Source organism: Festucalex cinctus, chromosome 3, assembly GCF_051991245.1.
Source record: "Festucalex cinctus isolate MCC-2025b chromosome 3, RoL_Fcin_1.0, whole genome shotgun sequence".
NCBI classification, from domain to species: domain Eukaryota; kingdom Metazoa; phylum Chordata; class Actinopteri; order Syngnathiformes; family Syngnathidae; genus Festucalex; species Festucalex cinctus.
The window spans coordinates 27,977,369-28,005,146 of record NC_135413.1 but is presented as its reverse complement, the minus strand read 5'-3'; the positions used below and the strand labels follow the sequence as shown (position 1 = coordinate 28,005,146).

The 27,778-nt window shown below is 39.1% G+C and overlaps 1 protein-coding gene across 4 annotated transcripts; it reads left to right on the top strand.

The window, feature by feature from the left end:
* The first annotated feature begins 295 nt into the window (after window positions 1-295).
* On the top strand, window positions 296-27,154 carry gxylt1a (glucoside xylosyltransferase 1a). 4 transcript variants are annotated; one of them, XR_013282890.1, is made up of 10 exons: window positions 296-621; window positions 1,514-1,606; window positions 2,595-2,778; window positions 3,941-4,072; window positions 4,160-4,411; window positions 5,128-5,251; window positions 5,314-5,486; window positions 7,757-7,843; window positions 16,552-16,625; window positions 26,464-27,154. XR_013282890.1 is itself a non-coding variant. In XM_077517333.1 (9 exons), exons 1-9 carry the CDS (start codon window positions 416-418, stop codon window positions 15,723-15,725), a joined length of 1,296 nt encoding a protein of 431 aa, XP_077373459.1. In that variant the 5' UTR covers window positions 296-415; the 3' UTR covers window positions 15,726-15,740. The 4 variants fall into 4 exon arrangements, 3 of the variants coding, with proteins under 3 accessions (XP_077373459.1, XP_077373457.1, XP_077373458.1); XM_077517333.1 differs by lacking the exons at window positions 16,552-16,625; window positions 26,464-27,154 and adding an exon at window positions 15,681-15,740; XM_077517332.1 differs by lacking the exons at window positions 16,552-16,625; window positions 26,464-27,154 and having other exon boundaries at window positions 297-621; window positions 7,757-9,188.
* The last annotated feature ends 624 nt before the right edge of the window (window positions 27,155-27,778 follow it).

The following is a 27,778-nucleotide window of genomic DNA, read 5'->3' as shown; positions in this document are numbered from 1 at the left end:
AATTCCCAAATTATTAACTCATTTAGGCTTCTTGAAGCACGTTCACTTTTATTGATTGGCTATTTTTGCTTTATGTGCAGGAAAACCCGAAATAATATAGTACATAAAGTATTTTCAACAGTCAATTGTTGAATTTAATCCCATTGATTAGGTTGGAAATAGCATATTAAACAAATTTGATCCAATTTTCTCAATGTATAAATGTATACGTGAACAATCGCGATGTATTTGTAGATCACAGATAATTAGTGGTTTTGCAGAACACGCTTGGGCCACTGGGTGAAGGCATGTGGTACACGAGTGGGCGGGACCTGACGCTGAGATCACTTGGGTTGATTAAAGTCAGTAATATGTAGGCGGAAGAAGTTAACTGTCATTCGTTCGATTGCGAAAGCCCCTCCAAAAAAAACACAGGATGCGATGTTATCGGCGTGCATGGCTCCTGTTTATGGCCATGTTTTCATCGCTCTACGTGTTCAGTCATCTCGCAGCCACCCTGGAGGAGGCCGACGGGCGGGGCATTGGCGAGCTGGAGACACCGGAGGAAGGCAGTCGAGAGACGGGGAACGATTTCAGGAAAGGGGCCGCATTGGCAGGCGGTCGAGTTCGCAAGCCGGTCAGGTAACTAAAGCTACATTAGTCGTGATACTTCATTTACAACTAGTAGCTAATGGCTACTGTAGTATCCCGCTGTTAAAATTAAGAAGCACCGAAACGATAACAATAAAATCTCAGGATGTGTAATTGTCGCTCTACTTATACGTGTATGAGTTTCACTGTAGTAAATATTTAAAATTTATTGGTTTAATTGTACAAGTTGTAGTGTGTACAGTAATCTTCTTTGTTGTCACGTAGGCCACTAATTCGCTAATTACTTTGGCTTCTTTAACCACCTGTTAACCGCGCCAGCCGTCACTTCTCGTATGCCAACATCATTTCGAGTGCACCAAAAAAAGTTACGGGTCAAAATAAAACAAGAAAAAAAGCGAGGAAAAAATACACTACAGCCAGCATGTATGCATATCCGGTTTTCAAAATAAAATATCTGTCTTTGAAAAACAATGGACTCTATGCGCGCATCATTTCCGCATTTAGGGTACGGAGGCCTGCTAACTTCCGGTTGCTAGACATATCTTGGTACTCAACCCTGGCTCTCGGGGACCCCTATGCAGTCTGTATTACGTGTCTCCCTCAGCCAACACAGGTATAGATCGTAGGACATATTCTCATTTTTATATGCATTTTAGCTCAATAGCTTCTTGGTCATGTGATCTATTTACTCAAAAGTCAAAATCAGCGTGTATTCACTTTTTTCTTTGGTTTTAACGGTAACTTATACAATCTGTAAATTTTGTAGTAGGAGCACACAAATGTTTTTTTGGTTTGACTCTGAATGCGTCGTGAATATACTCCTTATAATTTACTTCACCTCGGTGTTAGCATTTAAGTTTTACTAATCCCGGCCCACACTGCAAAAGTTTAACAACCATCTTTTTTTTTTTTTTGCTGTTAGGTGTAAATCATTGTCTGTCTCTTACTGGGATCCGTTTTGGAGGTTGCCTGCTGATGTTTGTGGACTGAACTGCTTTGTGGAATTGTCCTTCAGGTATGACTGATTTTTTTTTTTGCGTCTGTACTGCAATAAGCAGTATTGCAAGTGGCCCTGCCACACGCAGTGACATAAAAGTACTGTTGCCGTCGTCCCAAATGCTTAATGAGCTTTTTAACAAGCTGCTTTAATTGCATAATCACATTTACTGTGTTGTGCGTTGTCTTTAATAGACTGTAAAGTGTCATTTACTCCTAGAATAGATGTGAATTTTTAGATGCTGGTCAGAAAATTTGAATATCGAGGAAAAGTCCATTTGTTTCAAAAAGTGAAACGATTATGTTAGATTAGTTCATATTTAGTTCCATTTGTCACATTTGTTTGTATTAGTTTACCACACTAATATAACATCAAAACTTTTAATGGCAAGTCCGAAACAACACGAACAACTGCTGGGTCTAGTTTGAATTAGGGATGTAACGATATCCAAACATCACAATACAATATTATCACGATATGAATGTCACGATACAATAATTATCAGGGTATTTTTTTGGGGGGGGGGGGGCGTATGTGTGTGTGTGTGGGGGGGTGGCGATAGTTTAAAAAAAAATCACAATATTGTAAAAAAAAAAGAGCTCATACTAAAAAAAAAAAAGTACAATATTGTGCTTTTGTACATAACATATATGCATATAAACCACCTACAATCTCTAATAACAACATTGCAAATGCAAGCACACATTGATCGCTTCACAAGCAAATTAGGTTCCCCTTCATCTGACAATTAGCATAGATTTTAAACATAGAAGGCCAAAACATCCCTAATGAAAATTAAATTGTGCTAACAAACTAGCCACTAGAGGGTGCTAGAACTGCGCAAATGGAAATCAACCTGACTTTTTTTTTTTTTTTTTTTTCAACAGATGTGTTCCTTTTAAATATTGTGAACGTGACGACGACGATATTGTGGCAGTTCCAGTATCACGATATCACAATATTGCCCTTATCGTTACATCCCTAATTTGAATGTCTTGGCTATTAGCGACAGGGCGGACTCTGAAGCAGAGGATGGCGGCGATGAAAGTATTCACCTGGCCGCGGCGGCCTGTGGCCCCAAGCTGGACGAGACGCTCACCATGCTCAAGTCTGCCATCCTGTTCAGCAAAAAGCCGATCAAATTTCACATCTTTGCTGATGGCGAGCTTCAGGGCAACTTCCAAAATGCGGTGAGTGTCCAGTCCAGTGACACAGCACAAATCCATTATAAGAGCTGTATCTAAAAATATACCTTTTATCGGGTTAACAGTTTTGATTGATGCTGTCAGAGACGTATTCATTTAACAAGGATATATGCTGAAATAAAAAAAAGAAGTATTTATAGTTTCCCGAGTAGTTAGTTCTCGATGCAAATGATGATTTTGCAGTCACAAAATTACTGCAAAAACACAGCCCAAAGGTAAGCAGAGCTGCAGATTAACATTAGCTAACAGCGTTAGCTTCTGAGCGACTTAAGCAAATGTTTTAAAAAGGTTATTTTAGTTTACGAAAAAAAACAAATTCAAAAAAACAATTTTGTTAACAAAATGAAATAAAAGAGTGCTTTTTAAAACCTAACTGAAACTACATTTTTATGTTTACGAAGCTAACTAAAACTAGAATTATAGCGACAATGTCCTTCGTTTTAGTCTTTGGTACCGTTATTAATTATTAATGAGCCTTTGGGTATGATTTTAAATGTGATTTTAAGTATATCTAAGTATATTTATTTTGATATGAACCCAAATAACGGCGTTTGAAAGTGTGTCACAAAGAGGTGACGTCATCTAGCAGCAGTCCGCTAGGAAAGAAAAAGTTACTTTTTTTTCTCATTTTCCCCTTATGTTTATTAAATATTGCACACACAAGTAATACACAAAAAAGAAAACATAACTGAAACTAACTAAGCATTTTTAAAATAACTTAAACTACTAAAAACTAACAGAACCACCCTAAAAACTAATTAAAATGAACTAAGTTTAAAAAACAAAACTCAAAATGAAATAAAAACTAGCTAAAATGAAAATTCCCAAACTATAATAATCGTGTTTAAAAGTGATCAATTTCACAAAATAAAGTATTTAGTTTCCCAAATATTTACAATTGACGATTTTGCAGTCACAAAATCACAGCAAACATGGCCCAAAGGTAGCAGAGCTGCAGTGTTAGCGCAGGTTAGCATTAGCTAACACGTTAGCTGCTGCGTGAGCTAAGCAAGTGTTTTAAAAAGTGATCAATTTCACCAAATAATATCAAGAGTCCTTTTACGAAGACGCCTCGGAATTGTTTTAAATTGCGTGATGTCTCCAAGATTGCCTTAATAATATTTTTTTTTGTCGCTTTTCTTTCAAGCTGCATTCCTGGCCGAGTTCAATTCAGACCAAATTTAACTTCGTCATCTACCCCATCGCTTATCCCAGCGTCAATGAGAACGAGTGGAAGAAGCTCTTCAAACCATGTGCCACTCAAAGGCTCTTTTTACCAGTATGTTCATCAATTATTTTAACGGCAACAGGGACGCTTTTGCCTAATCTTTCCCATTTTCAATCTTTGTCGTCATGTCTTTCCAAGCTAATCCTGACCGAGGTGGACTCTTTGCTGTACGTGGACACAGATATCCTCTTCCTGCGTCCCGTGGAGGACGTCTGGGATTTCTTCTCCCGGTTCAACGCGAGCCAGCTTTCTGCCATGGCCCTGGAGACGGAGGACCTCCGTATCGGCTGGTACAACCGTTTTGCCCGCCATCCATACTATGGCGCCGCCGGCGTCAACTCGGGAGTTCTACTCATGAACATGACGCGCATCCGGGAAACTTTGTTTAAGGTGATTGTCATTGCCGTGTAAAAATTGGATTTATTTCCTAAAGTCTGTGATTGGCTGGCAACCAGTTCAGGGTGTGTTCCCCCCCCCGCCTGCTGCCCATAGCCAGTTGGGATAGGCTCCAGCACCCCCCGCGACCCTCAGAAAATGGATGGATGGATTTCCTAAAGTGAAGTATTACAGTATATGGAAAAAAAAAAAGAATTTGGATGGTGACCAGTGCAAGGTGTGCTCAGCTTCTTGCGCAAAGTTAGTTGGTTAGTTCTCTTGTTTTACTTTTAAGTTAGTAAGAACAACTTTATTATTATTATTATTATTATATTATTATGATAGAAGCATTCGGGAATAGGACTAGCTAAGTTTTTTTTTGTACTTCTTCCTACTCCTTTTGAACATATAAATTATACTATTGATGATTTTTTTTAACTACAACATGTATTTTATGCAATCAATCAATCAATCAATCAATCAATCAATCAATCCGACCGATAATTACAATACAGTGTTGCAATGTCCCCAAAATGAATGCGAGGTTAACTGCACTACCAGAATTGTCCACTTGAGGTCAATGTCGCCGTTCGTTCCTGATTTTACACAGGCACTCAAGCAACCGTTTTTTCCTTTTCCTTCAGTTCAGATGACGTGTTGGCAGACTGAGCGATCGAAGCAGAAGCAAAAACACGACTTTTATTTCCAACTTTCCCATTGCCTTCTTCCAGAATGACATAACTACAGTTGCACTTAAATGGAGTGAAATGTTGATGCCCCTCCTTCAAAAGTATAAACTGAAAATGCCCTGGGGGGACCAGGACCTTCTCAACATCATCTTTCATCACAACCCAGGTGGGTGCGCATGCATTTGACAGGGCCAACAAGTGATCGCTCACGAAAGTGCTGCGTTACAGAAAGCCTCTTCGTGCTGCCCTGCCAGTGGAACTACCGCACGGACCACTGCGTCTACGGCCACAACTGTCGGCAGGCTGAGAAAGATGGCGTCTCCATCCTCCACGGTAGCAGGGGAGTTTACCATGGCAAAAATCAGCCGCAGTTTAGAGCCGTCTATGAGGCCGTCCGGCAGGTACGGACCACCTACTTTTACCAACTCTCATAAATAATATGAGAACAAAATCCACACAGACCTCATCTCTGCTGTTCTAGAATGGACAGATTAGGGCAAAAAAAAAAAAAAAAAAAAAGGTAATCATATTTATCAATACATAAAACGTCCCATTCGGTTTCAATCATTATCACATTCGAGAGACGCAGTGAGACCCAGTTAGCCGGAGAGCTCTCTCCCCGCCGCCGTCGCGGGTCACCTTCGATCTGCCCGCGTTGAATCCCGCGCACCAGTCAACAAGCAGGCGGCAATCAGTGGAGTAAAAAGGGAGCCTTCATTAGCAGGCCTCCATCCATTACCGCCTCACTCTCCAGCCCGACAGCCACCAGGCGCGGGCTGCGTTCTCAGCTATTTAAGTGAACGAGCGGGCTTACGTGAACGGAGCACTCGGCCGTCAGAGGATTTGGACAATTTTAAGTCAAAAAATGGATCCAAACAATTGCCCGATTATTAAAATGGTTAATTAATTAGATAATTGATTACGCGATTAATTTTGACAGCTCTAAATCCATCACTTGCGTCCTACCAGCTGCTAGCTAGCGCTAAGCTAACCTTTGTATTTTTGTATTTCATCTCTTTCACATGTGACCTAGTGATGCTTGTTTTTTTTTCGTTTTTTTTATCAGTGTTTTAACTCATTCACTCCCAACCATTTTCACAGAAGCAATCCCCTGTTTTACTGGATTTTGACTGAATTTGGCACACAGAATATTGTGTTCTATTGCTATAAAAACATGGAACTTACCAAAAGAAAGTTTGAAGTCTCTTCCTTCATCATTGGGGAAAAAAAAAAAAGAATACATTATTTTGTATCTGTTTCCATTTTGCAGCAATTAGCATTAGAATATGGCTAAATTTCATCATTATTTACAAATCTATTTAGAATTGTGAGTAATTGAGCTTTTTTCAACACAGTCCTGGTTGATCTCCTTTACTCTGTTGCCACCTGCTGGCCAGTTGTGTAATTACCATTTCTTCAACCATTCTTTGCAGTTGAGGCTGCATCAAAGCCTTCTTTAAGAAAAAAAAAACATATGAATACATCTTAAAACATTTACAAAAGAATGTTATGTATACATTTTTGGGAACAAATTAGTTAAATGATTTACTAGAACGGTCAGGTTGCAAAATTTCATCCTTATGAGCACATCATTTTCACGGTTAACATTTCTGACCTAAAGATCCGAAGCGTGTACAGTCCTCCTATGCAATCATTAGTCACCCTATGGGAGTTTAAAAAAAAAAAAAAAAAAAAAAAAAAGCTTGAGACTTTAGAACGTTTCATTCCCGGTTACAAGCTGTTTTATGTCACACTTTTATTATCGCTTCCTATTGCTCCAGCCCGTCGAGCCCACTCACAATTTGTTCCCACTCAGTCCTTCGGGGACAGCCTCCGAAAGCCTACAGGAGGCAATTCCGGTCGAAACTTTCATTTCCCTCCCACCAAGTGCTCCTTAGTCAGCCCCGTGTCTCCAGGCAGCCTCTCCCTCTATCCAGCAGAGGCGCTTGCAATAAAGGGCACTACCATTACCCTGGCCCGGCCCACAAAAGAGTTGTAAAATCTTTAGTGCTGATGCTAGTTAGAGGCATCATGATGGCGATGCGGACGACGCAGCGGCAGCATCCGCATTAAAAAAAAAAAAAAAAAAAAAAAAAAAAAATCGATGCGAGGCTGTTAATGGGGCCTTACAGCCTTTGGCGCTATATGAAAGATAATAAAGAAAGTGTGCTTTGAGTAACCTAATGCGTGGCCAAACAGGAGTCAAATGAGGTGCCGTAAAAAGTGCGATTGCTTCGTATTTACAGGAGAGCAGTAAAAGAATGAAAGTCAACATCATTTCTCGCTATTCCGGAGTATTGTCTATACGTTTCATCTCGGTTGCTTCATTTAGCAGCTTTGATATTTTGTTTACAATAAAGGCGCCCGGAGGAGCGTACGATGCTAGAATTTTCAGCAATTCTATCACACCTTAGCGGGCACATTCCCTCACAGTTCACTTGATTCAAATTCATCATTCAGACACATCTCGTATTGAAAAAAAAAAAGGAATCAAACGCCGTCGGAACACGGGCCATTGCACCTTGCAGGAAGGTGTAGGAAAAACTCCCAAGCACAGATAAAACAGACAAATAGTCCCGAAGTGCGGCCGGTTTATGTTGGATGCATTTTGTAATGTGATTCGACAGCTAAAAAGCATATCATACGTAATGTCTGCAATTTTCATTTACAGTACCCCTTCGGCGAGAACATGGAGACTTCACTGCTTCAACCTCTGGAAGCATCTCTCCGGATCACCAGCAATTCCTACTGCGGACGGGTGAGCCACTTGTTCACCAAGAGGCTCAAACAAAGTGTCGCATCGGTTCAACAGGAGGTCACAAGGGGAAGATGAGATGCGTTTTTATAAGGGGTGAAAATCGCAGATCCAGCCAATCTGTGCCGAGCTTTGGGCCGATTGACACTGAAAAGTGTGGTTTATGTTTGGGTTGTGTTGAGTGGTCTGATGTTTACTCAAGATCGGTACGCTGACCCGGAAGACCGTTGACGTGTTATCCACAACGGAACTTGGGGAAAAAAATGTGTCAGGAAAGTTGCAGGACAGGGTTGTGTGATGATGAAGTGATGACAGGGAGAGCATAACATCGCCGCACTGAAAACCTGAGCTGAGATTCAGACTCACATCGTCTCCACGCCAGCAGAACAGCTGCTTGATACAGCGATACAACACTAGCAATGCAAATTATATCAAGTGCACCCCCCCCCCCCCCAAAAAAAAAAGTAAATTGTTAATATAATTAATATGCACTTTTCTGTTGAAGTATTTCCAAAAACTTTGACACAAGAAACACTCTAATTGCTGTTTTTTTTTATGTAATAATTTATGTATGAAGATATGAACCTCACGATATGATAATTATATTGATATTGTGGGGAGGTTGGCGCTAAGAAAAGCTTGATACTGTATAAAAACTCAAAATATTGGGGGGAAAAAGGCATTGAATCAAGTGATAGACAGATATGTTTTTTTCAGGGCCGATGCCGATTATTAGTCGTCAAGGAGGCCAATATTCATTTGCAGTTAAAAGAGAAAAATATAGCATAAAAAAACAACTTTTCTTTTAATTTTAAACACATAAACAATAGACAGCTTTGTTTAATTAAAAATTTTGACAGAAATTGTAGGGAACTTACAGGGTCATCAGCATGTGTTAAGTTAAATTCAAAACTAAGTAAATAAATAAATAGTTTTCTACTGTAAATAGTTTTCCAAAATTTCAACGTCATTTCTAAATGTATTTTTTTAATTATTTTTTTATAAATTAAAAAGTGTTGGGACTTCCTAGTGTTTGCAGTGAATAAATGAATAAATAAATAAATGGTTTTCTAAAGTTTTGTACTGTAAATAAAGTTTTCCAAAATGTCAACATATTTTGTAATTTTTTTTATTATTATTTTTTATAAATTAAAAAGTGATGGGACTTCCCAGTGTCAGCTGTGACAAAATTGTGCCAGTATTGTCACAGGATTGCCGTTATCGTACATCCCTAATAAAAAATAAAAAAATAAAAAAAACATCAGGAGCAAAATGTTGTACATGAGAAGGTATGCAAAGTTACTGTGTACTGTACTTATTTTTTTCATGAAGTTTATTTTATATTGTATATTTATGACACAAATATTTTTTGTCATCATGACGTTTCCACTGTGTTAGCATAAGTTGGCAATCAAAATCAGGTTACACCAGCGCCCTAAGAACGGAACTCTGGTGCGAACTGAGGACCAAGTGTTCAAGAAAACAATGAAAAACTACAAAGTAAACTAACAGATTTATTGCTAGGCATTTTCAAATGTGCACAAATTCTGTTACGCTGCCACCGTATGAAAGGAACTGGATATATAGAATTGCAAGATTCACATAATTGGATACTGTTAGACACAGCAGTATATAGCAATATCAATATTTAGCCCATCTTCTAGTCTGTAATGAGTTATTTAGTGTGCCCCTGTGGAAGCGAAGACGGAAGCAAAGAATAAAAACAAGACAGTGTCAAGAAGCCTAATGAGGCTTTTCCTTTAATAGTAGCATTGTTTTGATCTTTTTAAGAGGTTCTGCAGTGTTCTTCAAAGATTTTTTTTTCTCTCCTTAAAAACATTTGGTACACACAGCCCAATAAGGTTAATGACAAACTGGCTCAAGCCTACTGAATTATTATCTGTTTACAACTTTCGCACTGTGTAAATTGGGCTGGTACTCATGCACAACCTGCTTAATTTTTTATGTGTTTTCAAGTGCCGGTTCATATAAAACACCACGATCACTCCCTTTTATTTTTTATTTTTTTACACCACAGTAGAAAACACATCGAGTTGACGTCGCCTCTGCAGAGATGATTAATTTTGCAGTGGAACAGCCACTTTTGAGACAATCGGCTCGTTTTTAAGGAAAAGTTACGATCCCAATAATGTCGCGATAATCACTTTCCACAGTTAGCTTAAGGTTTTCAGAAAGTCATTAGGGCGTACATCAAAGTTCCATTTGAGTGCAAATTAGGGGCAACTGTTTTGTAGTGAACTTTTTTTTAAGCAACTGTGTTTCAAAGAGAAAAGAAAGAATACATGCTAAACATTAGCTTGTCTGTTTCGTCATCATGCTGCAAGATGAGCGTTAATTGATCATTTTATTCAGACCCCAGACCGATAAACATCCAATTTTACTTGTAATTTTAAAGGCACTCAAACATTTTTATTGTTGTAGTAGCACGGGAGAAATTGTTCAGAGGTACAGGGTCGCTTTAATGTAGCGTGAAAACATTATGGTTTCTAAAGTGTTTAGAATCACCGCCATTGTTACTGAATTGTTTACAATGTTGTTTTCAATGATTTTTATTATTTTTCTTGGCCTAACTGGCTACTTAATACTTATATCTTCCCAGCGACAACAGCAGCCATATTTGCCAGTTGTCCCTCCTTTTTTATCAGTCTTGATACATTTTCTGATGGTCAATCACGGTGTCCATGCGGGAGCCATTTTGGAACCCGTTGTTTACCACAGAGCTGCACGTTCACACGTCGATAGAATTCATCGCATTTCTCCTGTTTTGTCAAGATGAGTTAACTCATTCACTGCCAGCCCAGTTAAAATGGATCTTTGACGTGTATAGCCGTCAATGGCACTGAATGAGAGCTAATTCATTCATCCACCTTTTCGAAATCGAAATCGGCTGGCACTGTTGGTGTTGTTTTTTTTTGGATAATGTTTGGCAGTCAAAGAGTTAAAAAGACAGCTGATGTGTTGGCTTCCGTTGCTCTGCATTTGCACGGGCGGATTGACGTACAACACGTGCTTCGGATCAACAACGTGATGAATTTCAAACACTTCTCCCCTAAGAAGCTGTTAAATATTTCAGGTTTTGGCAAGGAAGTGTGCTGTGTGTGTGTGTGTGTGTGTGTGTGTAAAAAACATCTGCTATGTTATGAAAGAGTTGTGTAAAGAATTCATAAGTTATATAAGCAATACCTCACTGAAGCAAAGACGATAACGGCCAAACACAGTCAAGTGATTAACTCATTAGCTCCCAAAAACGTATAAATACGTCATATTTTAAATGTTTTAAGTGTCCCAAAGACGTATTTATAATTTTTTTGTTTTTTTATGCCAGAGCATAGAGAGGGCTTTTATGCAGTCTCTCTACTGTAGAAAATGGTTGAGTGGCAGCAGAGTATAAGAGATCAACCAGGCCATGTTAAAACTCCCACAGTTTTCCCACAGTTCTAAGCAGAATTGTGAAAAACGATGAAACTTAGCCATGTTCTATTGCTAATTGCTGCACAGTGGAAACGGATAGGAATATACTTTTTTTTACCTGATAATAGAAGAGACTCTAATCTCTCTATTGGTATGTTCCATATTTTTATAGCTATAGAACATAATATTTCACGGGCTTTGAAAAATTAGTCAAAATCCAGGAAAACACTTAAGTGAAAATGGTTGGGAGTGAATGAGTTAAAAACACACAGGAGGTCCATTAAGAGTCTCACATTAAGTGATTGTATCAGCGCAGAAAAACCATAGTGAATATCCTGTGGCAAGATGAATGAGGACGGGTCTCAGTGAAAACCCGGTTGACTTTCCAGGGGTAAGCTCATGCTGCTACCGCCTGGTTACCCCCCCCCCCCCCCCCCCTCGAGTATGTCGCCGATTGAGGTCTCATTCCCGTTCAGTCTTACAGGAACAGCTAATGGATTATTCATGTTATTGCTTGCACCAGTTGGCCTCTCGATTGCTCAATAACCATTTTTAAAGCCCGGGCATAAATTAAAACAGTCGTAGGCTTGACAGTAAGAGTAAAAAGGGTCACAAAGTTAGGAATATGCGATATGAGCGGGAGGGCAAAGCCATCAACGGCGTATGTACTGTCTATTGCCTCATAAGCAGTTAAATGAAAATGACTTTTGCGAGAGTCCGCCATGCGCTTCTTAAAACTGAGAAAACCTCACGGGAACTGTTAAATAATATTTGGAAATGCACATAATGTATATTAAAAAAATAAAATAAAATCTCCAAGAATGTTGTATAAACTGATAGGAAAAAGGGCCGCCAGTCCTGCAATACAGTTGAAACGTTGGAGCTATTAATGTTGTATTTGTATTCGTTTTTTAATACATTTGAATCCAACATCAAAAGTATATTACATCCAACGCAAGCTATTTTATTACAATTGAATGTTGGCCAATTTATGATCATTTGGATGAATTATTTAAGGATCGAGTCTATTGCAATTTGCCAGGGCCACAATTGCAGTTACATTTTAAACCACTAAACTATGTTCACAATACTGATATTCAATACAAATCATCGTGGAAAGCCCAGAAACGGCACGCTTGTTAAGCCATTAATATTGCATCATCAAAGAGAGCAAGCCATTTTCAACACTCCAGATGGTCAATAATTTTGTCCACATGTGGACTGACCAAAAATACAGATTTTTGCAAAAATATTAAATTTGGCAAATTGTGACTTATGAGGCTTCGGCCCAATGCCAACGATATACAAAAGATATTTTCACAATTTTGACTGAAAAAACCGGTAGATACATTTATATTTATATATACATATATATTTATACATTGTTTACAGTTAAAAGGCTCAGAGGCAGTGAGGCACTATGCAGAACTTTGTACATTGTATAAAGTTTTGGCATTGAATAAATGCATAATTTGTTGGCTTTTCCAGTCACATATCGTGATATATTTTTTTTTTGGGACAATTTATCAAAAATCGTAGCTATCGTGTATCGTGATATCGTGAGCCAAATATTGTCACAGTATCAAATCGTGATTTACCCGTAACGTCCCACCCCTACTGCAAAGCTGGGTATCGGGGGCCAAAAAATGGTATCGGAACAACACTAGTTACTAGTGGTATCAATGCTTGAGTCCAGGTATCGGGAAAAAAACAAAAACATTGTTGAACATCTGTAGTTCCTTTGTTGGAGAAAGTGTTGATTGCATTCCCACATCTATGCCTAATTTCATTGAGCGGACACTTGCACAAAATCTTTGTGATTCATAGAAATTGCAATGTCACCATGGGGTAATTGGAGCATATAAAAAGTTCATTAAACTTAAGTCCATTACTTGCAAAATATTGCACAGTGAATGTTTGCTCGGTAATGTTGATGATTTGCAGTTGCGGCTGACAAAGCTGTGGGAATCCTGTCTGGCCACAACAGAGAGCAAATATTATGAGGCATTCAATATTTCATCAAAAAGGCCTCTTTTAAAATTCACTCGGTGGCAGGTATGGCTCTTCGTCACGCTTTTGCACGAGGCCCTAACAAGCATGACTTGTATGTTTGCATTTTAATGGCTTTTGAAATGCCATTTCGTCTTTAAACACTTGCTAATGAGGCAGTGAGTAAGTAAACAAGTGTTAAATCTACTTTGTCCTTGCGCGTATTCTACTGCCTACTTTTTTTCTTTTTTATACCGCAGTGATCATTTGGATCAACATTACATTTGCCCTCACTTTTAATTGCGGCTGTACGTCAGCCTTGAAAGCAATTCGTGTAATTTACCGCCGCGCCGCTCGGGCTGGATCCTCCTGCGCGGTGCTGATAAAAGGGGAATTCCTCACTGTAAAAGCAGAGCAAGGCAGAGAAATATGCGCATGCAAATAAAACGATAGAGCTGGCGCGGTGCCCGTGGGCGGACGCAGATGTCATCTCGCCGGGCGATAACGTCACACGGCGTCGATTTATGATCTAACCTGACGACCGTATGGGGTTGCACATAACGCCGGTGTTGGAATGTGTACTACTTTTTTATATGGTGGGTAGGATGGGACGTTGTAAATCAACACTCATTAGTCACTTCAGTCGACACAACTACACGATGAGATCCGATGACTATCAAAGGCATGAATCAGTTATGGCAATTATGTCATTCGTATGCTGCCCACAACCACTAGCAGCCGTATTTGCAATGTATTTGTCATTTTCTATGCCGTAAAGACATAAAACATACTGTAATACAGGCATGTTATGATGTCATAAACATAGAGCTGTCAAAAATTACTCGATTCATCGACAATTGATTATCAAATTAATTGACAACAATTTTAATAATCGAGTAATTGTTTGGAGCCATTTTTTAATTTAGAATGGTCTAAATCCTCTGATTTCAGCATATCAACACTTAAACCATTTGCTCCCAATAACGTGTAAATACGTTTTTGCTTTAATGTTTTACGTGTCCCAAAGACGTATTTATACGTTATTTTGTTGTTGTTTTTATGCTAAAGCATACAGAAGGCTTTGATGCAGCCTCTCATCTGCGAAGAACGATTGAAAAATGGTAGTTATTACACAACCGGCCAGCAGGTGGCAGCAGAGCAAAGGAGATCAACCAGGGCCATCTTGAAAAAAAAGCTCAATTACTTCCAATTTTAAATAGATTTGTGAAAACTGATGAAACTTAGCTCTCTTCTAATGCTAATTGCTGCAAAACGGAAACAGATAGAAGCATACTTTTTTCCTGATGAAAGAAGAAACTTTAATCTTTCTTTTGATTGGTTCCATGCTTTTATAGCAATAGAACTGCAAGCTCCACACAAGAAGGCCGAAGCCTGGATTCGAACCCGAGTCCTCAGAACTGGGAGGAGGACGTGCTAACTACTCAACCACCCGGATCAATTATTTATTGACATTTAATTAAAGAATGTTAACTTACCAAACATTGACAGTGCAGTCTTTTAAATATTCACTATTGCAACAAGTGTGGCGTAAACATATGTCGGTAAATCATAAATCAGATTATTATTCTCATGTCAATTTCAATTCAGTTATTGGTAAATAAATTCCCGTATGCTGAGCGCGAGGCACATTAACGACACATTGCACCTTGAAGCTACGCGGCGCGGATCGAGAAATGCCAACCTCCGCCGAGAGTCGCGCCCGCTCTCCTCGCACCCCATAAACAACGCACTCAAAAGAGCATCTATGCTGACCCGGGGGCTATCGCCTCCGCCGCCATCGCCATCAAGACATGCTTTATGGATGCATAATATTCAAACACACAAACATAACAGGCGTTCTCGTATATTCACTTTTTTTTTTACAGCCTGGTTGGAGCAAATGTCATTGAGATGGCGCATTGGCAAATGCTCACGTAATACCTTCGGTATTGCCGCTCATAAAAGAGGATATCAATCACTGGGGCTGACCTTTTTTTTCCCCCCCTGATAAAACGTCTCATCAATGAGCCTCATCCAAACGCTTTTAAGGCCGCCGCTTGGAATCCGCGCGTTTGTTAGCGAACAGTTGTGGCCCGTCTTTCTGTGTGACGCGCTTCCTTGATTGCGTCGTCGACCCTTCCTGACACTTTGCATAAATAGGCAGAGTGTTGGATTCATGCGAACGAATGACCGGCATCCATTGTCGGTCGCATCAGTGGCTATAAATTGAGACTGGGCCAGATGCCCGAGAATGTATTATTATGATTTTGAGTGCGAATAATTCTGTTTATATGTGGACATTATTGAGCTACTGAGATCATAGTGTCTTTATGCTTTTGCATTTTAGTAATATTATTACTTGTTAAATGTAGTAGTTCCAGGTAGCTATGAAACATCATGTTGCATTTTTTTGTTTCAGTTAAATGGAAAACTCATTCCCCGCCTACTGCCCAAAGCCAGCTGAGATAGGCTCCAGCACCCCCCGCGACCCTTGTGAGGAATAAGCGGTCAAGAAAATGGATGGATGGATGGAAAACTCAAGGCAAATTTTTTCTTTGCAATATGTTTTATATGCCCCATTAACTTATTTCATCCCAAAAACGTATAAACACGTTCTATTTGAAATATTGATATGGTCCCAAAAACATATTTATACGTTGTTGTTTTTTTGTTTTGTTTTTTTAAATGTGTGTTTTTTTTTGTTTTTTTTTTTGCTAGAGCATACAAAAGGCTTTGATTCAGCTTCTAACACTGTAATTGTAGTTATTATGAGAAAAAAAAAACAGCCAGCAGGTGGCAGAAGAGTATAAGAGATCAACCAGGGCCATGTTTTCCCCAGTTTTTTCTTAATAGGTATGTGAATAATGATGAAACGTAGGTATATCCTAATGCTAATTGCTTCAAAATGGAAACAGATACATCCATCCATCCATTTTCTTGACCGCTTATTCCTCACAAAGGTCGCGGGGGGTGCTGGAGCCTATCTCAGCTGGCACTGGGCAGTATGCGGGGTACACCCTGGACTGGTTGCCAGCCAATCGCAGGGCAGAAACAGATACAAATATACTTTTTTTTTCTTGATGATAAAAGAGACTCTAATCTTTCTTTTGGTAGGTTCCATGTTTTTATAACAATAGAACACAATAATCTGTGGGCCTTGCAAAATCCGCCAAAATGCAATAAAACAGCCGGTAGCGAAAGGGTTAATATCACATTATAAGAATATAAGTAAGCATATCGTCACTGCTATGTGTAAACACACATGTCCATTTTTGTCATTTTCATCACAGGGTGCTGCCATTTTGTGAAGCCATGTGCGCCCTCTAGTGGTATGGTAAATAATCCCTACCTAAATGCACTTCAGGTGAGTTTAATGTTTAAATTCAATACCATTTGCGTTATATTTTGTAAAAGGGAAGTCAAGTTGAGCTTGTGAACGTCACATGGCCAAAACCAGAAAACAGGTGAGGTGTGATTGGTCATTAGCTTTCGGCACTGTGATGTCTTTTTCAGTCGACAGCAAGTGGCAAAATGGCTGCCCCCTGAAATGGATTTAAAAAAAAAAATGGCTGGATTTTGCTGATTATTTCATATTGCACAAACGCAATATTAATCAGAATACTGTGTTTAGATTAGTGGGGGCAGATATAACATATGAATTCCTCTTTAAGAACCAAATGATTTAATTTGGTGCATTTTCAAATGTTTGTATCGTGACTATTTGGGAGACGAGCCAATATTGTGATGGTAGTTTGTTTACTGAACTATCGTTGCGACTTTCATTTTAGTTGCTTTTATCTTTGACCCGAGACGTTTTAATTGCTTTATAATTGCAGGCAAGTTGGCAAACTTTGGTCCTTGTTTTTCCTCTAATGTGAGCTGCCTTTTCCCTCCCGCTTCTTCGCCGAACCCCCTTGAGTCCTCAACCTCACGCTGGAGGTCATTTAATTGTCTTCCGCGCGCATCCCCGCTTGCTGGCATTTCCTAATGAATCTATCGCTCGCGGCCACACACACACACACACACCCACCCTCAAACGCACACACCGAGGCAGTTTGCTTCATTGACTATCGGCGCGGCTCGACCTGCGTGAGGAACCTTTAATTGTTTTTCCCTCCCAAGTCTGACAGCCGACGACACATGATGGATTTGCCTGAATGTTTATCAGTGACACACACACACACAAAAAAAGGGCACTCTTCGCTAAACCTTGAAAAACATTTCACGGTCAAATGAGAACTTTCTTGAGTTGCAACTTGCAAACACTTAAGCGTGAAAAATCCCCGCGGCTACAAGGGCTGTTGGACAAACTCGATATTTGAGCGCAAATCTCTCTCCAGCTCATAAACTTTGGGCTGCGAAGGGGAGTGTTAAATGAGCTTCGCGCACAACACATGGCCCTCATATGAAACTTATCACGAAAAGCTCATCTGGGGAACTAATTCAGCCGTCGCCTTTCTTACCACTCGGAGGGCACTCGTCAGCGAGGCAGATTAATCAGACGCATTACAGCAACAACCCAATTTAAGGGTATATATACATAATGAGCTGTGCGGTTTCAGCCAAAGAACGTGCGACAAATGGCTCCAAGAAAGTCATTTTTCAGGCCTCCTTCATTACTTCCAAGGGCACTTTGACCACGAAAGACCAAAATGGATCCACATCAAAGTCATTACCATTATTGATGTATTCTTCTTGGGGCATTAACGAGCCTTTATTTTAAATGCCTGTAGTATGACCGACCGTCCACAGTATTTAATATAACGCCAAACAAATACAAGACATTTTGAGCTCTCTATTTTTTGAGTATAATGGGTTTTTTTTTTTTTCAATTACAACTAGGGATGTAACAATAACAGCAATATTGTGATATTGCTATATTAAAAGCGCCACAATATATCGTCGTCACCGTCATGTCACGATGTTAAAAGTAGCACATCAGTTAAAAAAAGAAAAAAGTCAGGTTGATTTCTATTTGTGCAGTTCTAGCTCCCTCTGGTGGCTATTTTTTTTTAATTTTCACAAGGCATGTTTTGGCCCTCCTTTGTTTTTAAAATCCACGCTAATTGTCAGATGAAGGGGCATGTAATATGCCTGTGAACCGGGTCAAGATGTGGAGGAACTCAATGTGTGCTAGCATTAGCAAGTAGGGATGTAGCGATATCCAAACATCACGATATGATATTATCACGATATGAAGGGCACAATGCGATAATTATCACGACATTGTGGGGAGGTTGGCGATACAAAAGAAGGTCACAATATTGTAAAAAAAAAGGAGCTCATACAACAAAAAAACACACACAATATTGTTTTTGTACATTACAGCAATGAAAAAAAAAATATATCTATATATACTGTATATATATATATATATATATATATATATATATATATATATATATATATATATATATATATATATATATATATATATAACTAATATATAACTATATAACTAATAACTATATATATATAATACTAATACACTAATACAAGCAGCACAATAAATTGATAAAAAATGTTAATAAAATTAATAAAATAATTAATTAGTAATTATTTAAATTAAATAAGAAATTAATAAATACAATAAAATGAGTTCCTCCACATATTGACTTCATCTGACCATTATCGTGGATTTTAAACAGAGAAGGGCCAAAATATGCCTTGTGAAAATTAAACTGCACTAAAAAAACTATTTAATGGTTCAGGCTTTATAAATATTTCTCGAGAAAATCTTTTAGCGGATACCTATTAGGCTGATAATGTGAGTCTCAAAGGCCCCTTTGCTTCCAGATTGTGTAATCTCGAGCCGGGCCCTTGTTAGATGATTACACGGTCCAGCATGCGGCAACCTGACCAAGAAATCACGTAAAGTGTTTGCCAAGGGCCTCGACGACTCCGGAATGTTACTCCACAAAGTCCAATTATCTTACAAAGCTTGATGCCAGCTTGCCTCGCCTGAAGGAGCCATTGCTACTCAGCTTTTGTGACTTAATCAGTCCCTTTTGCCCACAGCCACCGTGTTCCACTTACAGTGTTACATCCCCTGCAATTGAAACTTGTATGACATGACATACAGTCTCGAAAACTAAATTGCTTTCTGTCCATAAAGCAGAAATAATCAATGGGAAGAAATGCCAGATGACTTCATAATGGAACAGCTGTCATTGTGTCACACCGAAAGGAAATTAATGACACGAGCCTTTGTCTGAGAAGTTATTCACCGTATTTGGAGAATAACTTGATTTCAATTAAGAGAGAGAGAAAAAATCATTTACAGTCGTGGGACCAACAGAGTGAGTCTCTGGTTAGTTGCTGCAGGGTACGACTTCGCGGTTTCATTATCAGTCTGCTGCACGAAGGTGATATCGCTTTACCTTCACCCTGCAGCCATTCACTCTTTTGCTTGCTCTCGTATTGAAAATAACTTTTTTTTTGCATTCACATAGGACCCCGATGTGACCCAGACATTTGCATTTGTTTAAACCAGATGTGAGTACAGTATTTACCGCACTATAAGGCGCACCTTCAATGTATGACATATTTGCAAACTTTTTCCTTATATAAGGCGCACCGCATTATAAGGAGCACCTACAATGAATGACATATTTTAAACCTTTTTCATATATAAGGCGCTACAGTAGAGGCTGGGGTTACGTTATGCATCCATTAGATGGTGCTGCGCTAAAGGGAATGTCAACAAAACAGTCAGATAGGTCAGTCAAACTTTATGAATAGATTACAAACCAGCTTTCTGACAACTCCATTTACTCCCAAAATGAATCAACAGCTGTTTTATTATTTTCTCTGAGGGAAAGTATTAGTATTAGCTAGCGATCCAAGATGGCGGGATCTTCTGCGCATGCGCGTCACCGATCGTGCAGGGTCACCGATAGCGTCTTGACAGCGAGACCTGTTGCAGCTCAAGATTGATCCATATATAAGGCGCACTGGACTATAAGGCGCATGGTCAGCTTTTGAAAAAATTGAAGGCTTTTAGGTGCGCCTTATAGTGTGGAAAATACGGTAGTTTACATTTTGCTGCACTCTAAAAATTGTTAAATCATTTGGGTCAGAAAGGGACTAATTCGCTACTTGGGTCAATTTGACCCAACTTTCTGGGTTGTTTTATACAAAACAGACCATTTTTTTTTCATTTCTTGTACAAAATAACCGATAATAATAATGCAGAAAATTGGATTTAATTTAACCAAATATTGGATTGCTCCCTTTTTTACCCAAATTGAGTTTATTTTTGACTCAACTGATTTTAGACTGTGGTAAAAACACCCAGTACAGTAATTCCTCTGTCAGTCATTGACACCCACCTAAATTTTTTTTAAAAAAAATCCAAGATTAATAGTTAAACTGTAAATGCAGCACACACCACTTTCATTTGATACTCATCTCGCAACATTGCCTTAAATGTAAATGCCTTACAGATTTCAATCGCTATAGCGCAAATAATGATCCCAAAGCACAAATACTGAGAAGCAGTTTACAGATCTGAAGGGGGGGGAAAAAAAAAATACACCAGAAGTGCATACGCATGCGGCAGACGCTCTCGTAACGTCTTCTGCGAATAATGCAGGCTAATCTTAGCACCTCCCCGACATAAAAGCTCAACTCTCTGCCAAGATGCACCCGAAAAAGAGTTGGGTAAAAAATAACTTTTTTTGGGGGGGGGTGGGGGGGTCTGAGCCAATTTATTGGGTTGTTTCATGCAAATCTACCCACAAAGTTGGGTAAAATTGACACAAGTGTTGATTGGTCCATTTTGGACCCAATTTTTTTTTTTTTTAATAGTGTGGATATTGACTGATTGTGTCTATTGTCCACATGAATTCCATATTGTGGTGTAATAATGCATAAAAATGCATTCTTATACAGGCCACCACGCACTTGTGACGGACTCTTTCCCTTCTTTTGATGTATTGCGCAAGAATCACAGCTATGTTTTCAAAGTAGAGATAAGAAACAGTTTATCTCTGTGCAATTGCCTCCCAGCAAGTTTTCGTGTTTTTTTTTTCTCTCTCTCTCTCTCTCTCTCTCTCTCTCTCTCTCTCTCTCTCCTCTCTCTCTCTCTCTCTCTCTCTCTCTCTCTCTCTCTCTCTCTCTCTCTCTCTCTCTCTCTCTCTCTCTCTCTCTCTCTCTCTCTCTCTCTCTCTCTCTCTCTCTCTCTCTCTCTCTCTCTCTCTCTCTCTCTCTCTCTCTCTCTCTCTCTCTCAGCTATGCTCCGATGGGGATAGAAGTGTAGTGAATGGTTTAAAACAACACAGACGTACACACAGACGCATAAAACTAAACAGAAGTCAAAATTGAAACATTAAGAGCTCTGATGTGTGGCTATCTTGGGAAAAGGTGACAACAACAACAACTGTCCTCAAAATGATACCACAAGTATCACTGCCGAACGATGAAAATACATTCCCAGAGGCAAATTTGACTTAAAACTGAACAAATATTTTATGAGCGTTTTGTCAGTGTTGGTGAGCACATTGACGGAAGGCTTGACTACGACGCCGAATCAATTTACACCATATTGTGAACACTAAATTGCCGTCTTCCTCGGATGTGTTTGTATTTGTAACCCCCCCAAGAGTTTCACTTCATTTGAGAAGCGACAGTACTGAGGTCACAAAGGCGAGAGCATCATTGATTGGAAAATTGATTGGACCTAAATTAGCCGCGGCGAGTACCTTAACCAGCAAAAGGAAATTCATTTACAGGAAAGCAGCTCATCAAACGGTGGACAAGAGTATCCAGTAATTAAAAATCTAGCTCTATCTGATAGTGTATCAAAGTGAGAAAAAAACAAAACAAATATTTTACTAACTCTACCGCATTCTTAACCGAACACAGTATGCATAGTGGCTGGTCAGAACCGAAGTGGCCCAATTCGAATCCTGGCACATGGATAAAATGTCGTGAAAACGTGAAAATAATAGCCGCTCTTATACAGAGATCAAAGACTATAACACTCCAGTAGGAAAACTCACTCATTCATTGCCATCGACGAGTGTACTCGTCAGACCGCTTTTTCCGGTGGGAGGGGTAGAAGAGCCTCGATTGTAATTCCACAGCCAAAATAGAGCATAGGTGCCATTTTAATGTCGCTAGCAGATGGCAGCATTACTAGAGAACAGAAAATGGTCAACAAAATGACCCCCACCTGCTTTTGGTGTATATTAAGAAAATCAAACGGGTTCTTTCTTTGAAACAGAAGAGTGGGGGGAAAAAAAGGACTCTTGCTTTTCTGTTAGATGTATCAGTAAGATATATCTTGTGTCACATCACTCAAACCTGTAGACTTGTTGCTTAGTCGCAAGACAATAATCCTGCAAGTTTTTAACAAAGCCTTTCACGGTCTTTTACAATTGGATCTTACCAAGCTACCTGAGCACAAATGAGTGTGTCCAAACTGATGTCAGTCTTTGTCTGCCTCGCAACACGGTTGAAGTCTAATTAGCACCCTTGGCACTGAAACCACCTCTAATCGTTTAACAAAGGCCCAAAGAAATCGGTACCACAAAAATCAGAAAGCAATTCTTCATTTGCATTTAGATTGTGTTTTCATAATAAAGCCCATGGATGAGTTTGTCTGTGGGAAAGAGATAATGAAACCTTTGAGCATGGCTGAGTCTCGCGAAGGGGCTTCTCTTCTCCACTGGCAGGAACCTCCAGTTGCAAACGTTTTTCAGCAGATCCAAAAATTTGAATGAGTTGGATGAGGCGTACAACTTCTGTGCTGCTTGATCAAGATCAAATGTTTATTAAACTATGCTGGACTGGTAAGAATTCATGTATTCACACCGACTTGATACGATTGTGGGTCTAACGGTTAGACCCACAATCGTATTCAAAATCAAAATTGAACCCTATTCCTAACGGTACCCCAGCACTATTCAGTGGACCCTCGCATATTTGCAGTTTGGCATTCATAAATTCATCTTTTATGTGATTTTATTTTGGAACTTAATCCTCTGTTATTTGCAGAAAAACTTACATAATTCGTGAAATTATATAACAGTTAAAAAAACAAAATTAGGTTTTTAATTTTAACATTTTTATAATTTGTTGTATCATCTCTTTAACTCATTCACTCCCAGCTGTTTTACTGCATTTTGACTGATTTTGCAAGGCCCACAGAATATTGTGTTCTATTTGTTATAAAAACATGGAACCTACCAAAAGAAGGTTTAGCATCTCTTCTTTCATTAGGAAAAAAAAAAAAAAGTATATTTTTATGTTTCCGTTTTGCAGCAATTAGCACTGGAATATAGCTAAGTTTAACCATTATTCACAAATCTGTTTAAAAGGGTGGGGAAAAGAGATTTTTGCAACATGGCCCAGGTTGATCTCTTATACTCTGCTGCAACCTGCTGGCCGTTTTTGTAACAACTACCTTAGATTCAAGCGTTCTCTTCAGTTCAGAGGCTGCATCAAAGCTCTTCTGTATGCTCTAGCATAAAAAAAATAAAAAATAAAAAAAAAGTATAAATACGTCTTTGGGAGCAAATGAGTTAATCGAGACAAAGAACGACTATTGTAAAACACGCCAAAAAAAATTATCGAGCACATTGTCCACTCAACCAAACTTCTACAAAAGTGAGAGTTCCGCCTAAACAAACACATTCAACATGTGTGACTTCTATGAAATATGTCAGAAAATGTGAAGCGCTTTCAACTAGGGATGTAATGATATGCAAACATCATGATACAATATTATCATGATATGAAGGCCACGATATGATAATGATCACGATATTGTGGGGAGGTTGGCGATATAAAAAAGTCACAATATTGTAAAAAAAAAAAAAAGAAAAAAGAAGAACTAAACAAACCCCACAATATTGTGCTTATACAGCAATGAAAAATATTATAAAAATATTATTATATATAAAAATATATGTATTGAGGCACTTACTCCACATATTGACTCAGTTCACAAGCATATTATGTTCCCCTTCATCTATTAGCGTGGATTTTAAACGTGTAAGGGCCAAAACATGCCTTGTGAAAATTAAACTGCACTAAAAAAAACTAGCCACCAGAGGGTGCTAGAACTGCACAAATGGAAATCAACCTCACTTTTTTAACAGATATTGTGCCAGTTTTCATATCACGATATCGTGCTTATCGTTACATCCCTACTTTCAACACAACAGTGCGAGACAGGTGAGTGTTGAGTGCCAGCATTGCGGAATCGGCTTACTCGCAGGACCGGTTAAGGTGCCGAGAATTCCCCGGAAGGCGGGAAACTGCTGGATTACAGGCAGCGTGAGCAGTTGGCCTTTTATTTTCATAAACTGCCAATATTTCTCCAGGGTTTCACACCGCATGAGCTGCCGTTCAAAGTGATTTGCTCGCTTTATTCCTCTGGCTGGTGTCAACACGCTGCCAGCGTTATTGCGCGAGCCGTCTGTCTCATTACATTCTGATATTGAAGTAATATTCGGTGAAATAATAATAAAATCCAACTGACAATGCTGTTTTCACCCTTCTAACGCGTGTTCCGCCGCTGTTTAATGCCGCCGCATTCTGAATATGAATAGACAGGTTGAATGAAGTGATGATATCTATGTATAGCGCCACCGTCTCGGTGCGACTGACAACGTATCTGGCCCATCAAAGAGGTTGATTATTCCCCACCATTTCGGCGCATTCATTATTTGCTGTGCTTTTTCATTCCCCTCCGCGTCTTCCTATCTTTGAAAACACTGGCAGATCTATTCACCGCGTCCCTTAATATTTCTCTTTCATTCACCGGCTACAAGCCCATTTCAGAGGCCCGCTAATGGGATAATGGTGGTGTAATAACGCACACAGACGTGTCCCTGGGTCATCCTCGCAGTTTTGTTGAGCAGCATGAGAAGCGTGTGAAGTCCATTCAAAGAATATTTATGGAGACAATCCCAGAGAGGAAGCAAGGCGCGCACGTTCTCCAATGGAGTATGTACTACCTGAATGCATTCATGTGATGAATGTTTCCATTCAGCGAGACTGCATTCTTGTGAAATGCTTGATTCAAGTGCAAAATTAGACCAATGTAAATTAGGGATAGACCGATTATCGGCCGGGCCGATTATCGGTGCCGATATTTGGCATGTTGACAAATATCGGCATCGGCCTTTGTACGAATCTGAAGGCCGATAAAGCTGGAATCTCAATGAGCAGTGAATGCTTGCGAACGCAGCAAATTTAGTCTTTTCATCAGGATTTGTAAGATGTTCACAGACACATTTTACTTGTTGCAAAGACATTTCAAACATGTTAAATTTTCCCGCTGTCTGCAAAGATCTTTTGAAGGTCTTTTGAACCCCAAAATTAGAAACCCACAAAAAGTGAGGGAACACTGTAAATATAAATATATCAAGGTGGAGGAAGACGATAACGTGCCGAATGATGTTCAGGGTTGACCGACGTTGAACGATTAAGGGAGTGCAAACTATGGTCATTTTAGCAAAAAAAAAAAAAAAAAAAAAAAAAAAAAAAAAAAAAAAAATTGCCTATATAGCATTAGGGGAAACCCTGACTTGGTGTGTGAGAGTTGTCTATTGTATTTATTTGCCAATTGTCCAGTTCGGTCGAGTTTTGCCACGTCACTTAGTGGCCACAATCTATAATGAGCACAAAAATCATGACAAACGTACTTGATACGTAAGAATAAGAGAAGAAGAGACACAGAATAAAATGTCAATATATTTTAAGGTTCATATGAATCATAATTTCCCTTTATGTCCTTTTTTTTTGTCAGCATTCTAATAACAACTCTTGAATGCTCTGCAATGGATTAATACATCCGCAATGGTACAGATTCAGCATTTGCCTCCAGTAATAAGAACATGAGTCTTTGGAAAATGAGCTTCCATTGTTGGAAGGCAGCCACAAAATCCCCTGGAGGTTTTTTTTTTTTTTTTTTTTTTTGGCGGAGAAACCTGCAGCCACATACATATCAGCGAGCAATGCGGCGCTCTGATTATTAAGAAGCCAAACAGGGCGAGCCAGGTAGCAAATGAACTCATCTGAAAACAAAGTTATCTACCGGCAACATAAGCAGAAACATGGATCGCAAGCTATAGCTTGTTCTCCTTTTCCGGATTACATGACCGCATTCACCAAAATCTAAATAATTCAATACGAGGCGATATTCTTGCGCAAACACTATTGTTTAAGTGAAGTCCATCCATTTTCTATAGGGCTTGACCTCATTAGAGTTGGCTAGTATGCTGGAGCTGCCCCAGATGACTTGTGGCAAGAGGCGTGGTCAAACCTGGACTGGTCGCCAGCCAATTTCAGAGCACAAATATTAAAATGAAACATTGATGATCACACGTTTGGTGTCTTCAATGAACCGAACATGTTTTTGGATTGTGAGAGGAACATGCATTCGCTGAATCAGTACGTCTATAAATGTTTTTGTATTTTCCTTCACACTTTTTCCTGGAATGATCTCCAGTCTGCGCTGACCTTTCTTCCCGGAAATCTCCTCAAGTCTCCTGCCCACAATCATGGACTCTGCCTCAGCGTAGTTTCCTGCCTCCATAGCTTTTTGGTGTTTTGCTGTAATGACCACCAGAAGTGTGAGTTTCCCCCTACTGCTATCTGTGGATTACGTGGCATTACAGGACCTGACCTCAAACCCCTTCCCAATCTTCAAATTCACTTTACCTGGACTTTGAAGTTAACTGCGTTGCCACTCACTCGGAATTGTCGGAGCTATTAGCTCAGGTGCAGCTATTCCTGTGATTCTGTTAATCCTAAATACATGGGAGTGCTTGAGTTACATCTGAGTTCCGTTCCTACGCTAGCGATGTAACCCGAATTTCGACTTAAGCCATATTTCCCAATTAACTCTTTTACTGCCACACATTATCAAAAAAAAACCTTTCACATCATTCTTGCAAACGCTCTGCTTCATCAGATTTTGTCATGTTTCATTGTAATTTCATACACCCATTGAAGCCCATTGAAAAGAGATACAATGCTGCCATCTGCTGGACATAGTTAGTGGCTGTTTTTGATTCCACAACCCATTGACCAGGCAGCGCTGCACCTAGTTGTTGCACTGGCCATTGATTTAAAAAAACAAACAAACAAACAAAAAAACATAGTTGACGTCATTTGACGTTTATGGCGGCATACATCGTGATTTTACAAATCGTTATTAAACGTTTTTGGCGGTCAAAGAGTTAAAGTCAATATTTACATCAAAATAAGTTGCATAAAAAAATCCAAAATACATTACAATAAAAAATAAATAAATAAATAAATAAATTAATAAATTAATTAATTAATACATAAAAAAATAAATAAGATGCTGTCCGACTGTCCAACTGAAGCCAAAATCTTTGTCGATGTTCGTCGGTGTCTCTCCCTTCTGCGATCTTTTGATGATGTTTAGCTTCATTTCTATGCAGTGTTGCCAGGTGTACAATAATTATCGTATTTGTACGATAATTTGACCCGATGTACAATCAATAATCCTAAAAAATGGCAAATGTACGATAATTT

Coding starts and splice junctions, on each gene's coding strand:
- gxylt1a (XM_077517331.1), top strand. CDS start 416: ATGCGATGTTATCGGCGTGCATGGCTCCTGTTTATGGCCATGTTTTCA. Junction 5,252..5,313: donor CATCTTTCATCACAACCCAG/GTGGGTGCGCAT, acceptor GCTGCGTTACAG/AAAGCCTCTTCGTGCTGCCC. Junction 5,487..7,756: donor TCTATGAGGCCGTCCGGCAG/GTACGGACCACC, acceptor TTTCATTTACAG/TACCCCTTCGGCGAGAACAT.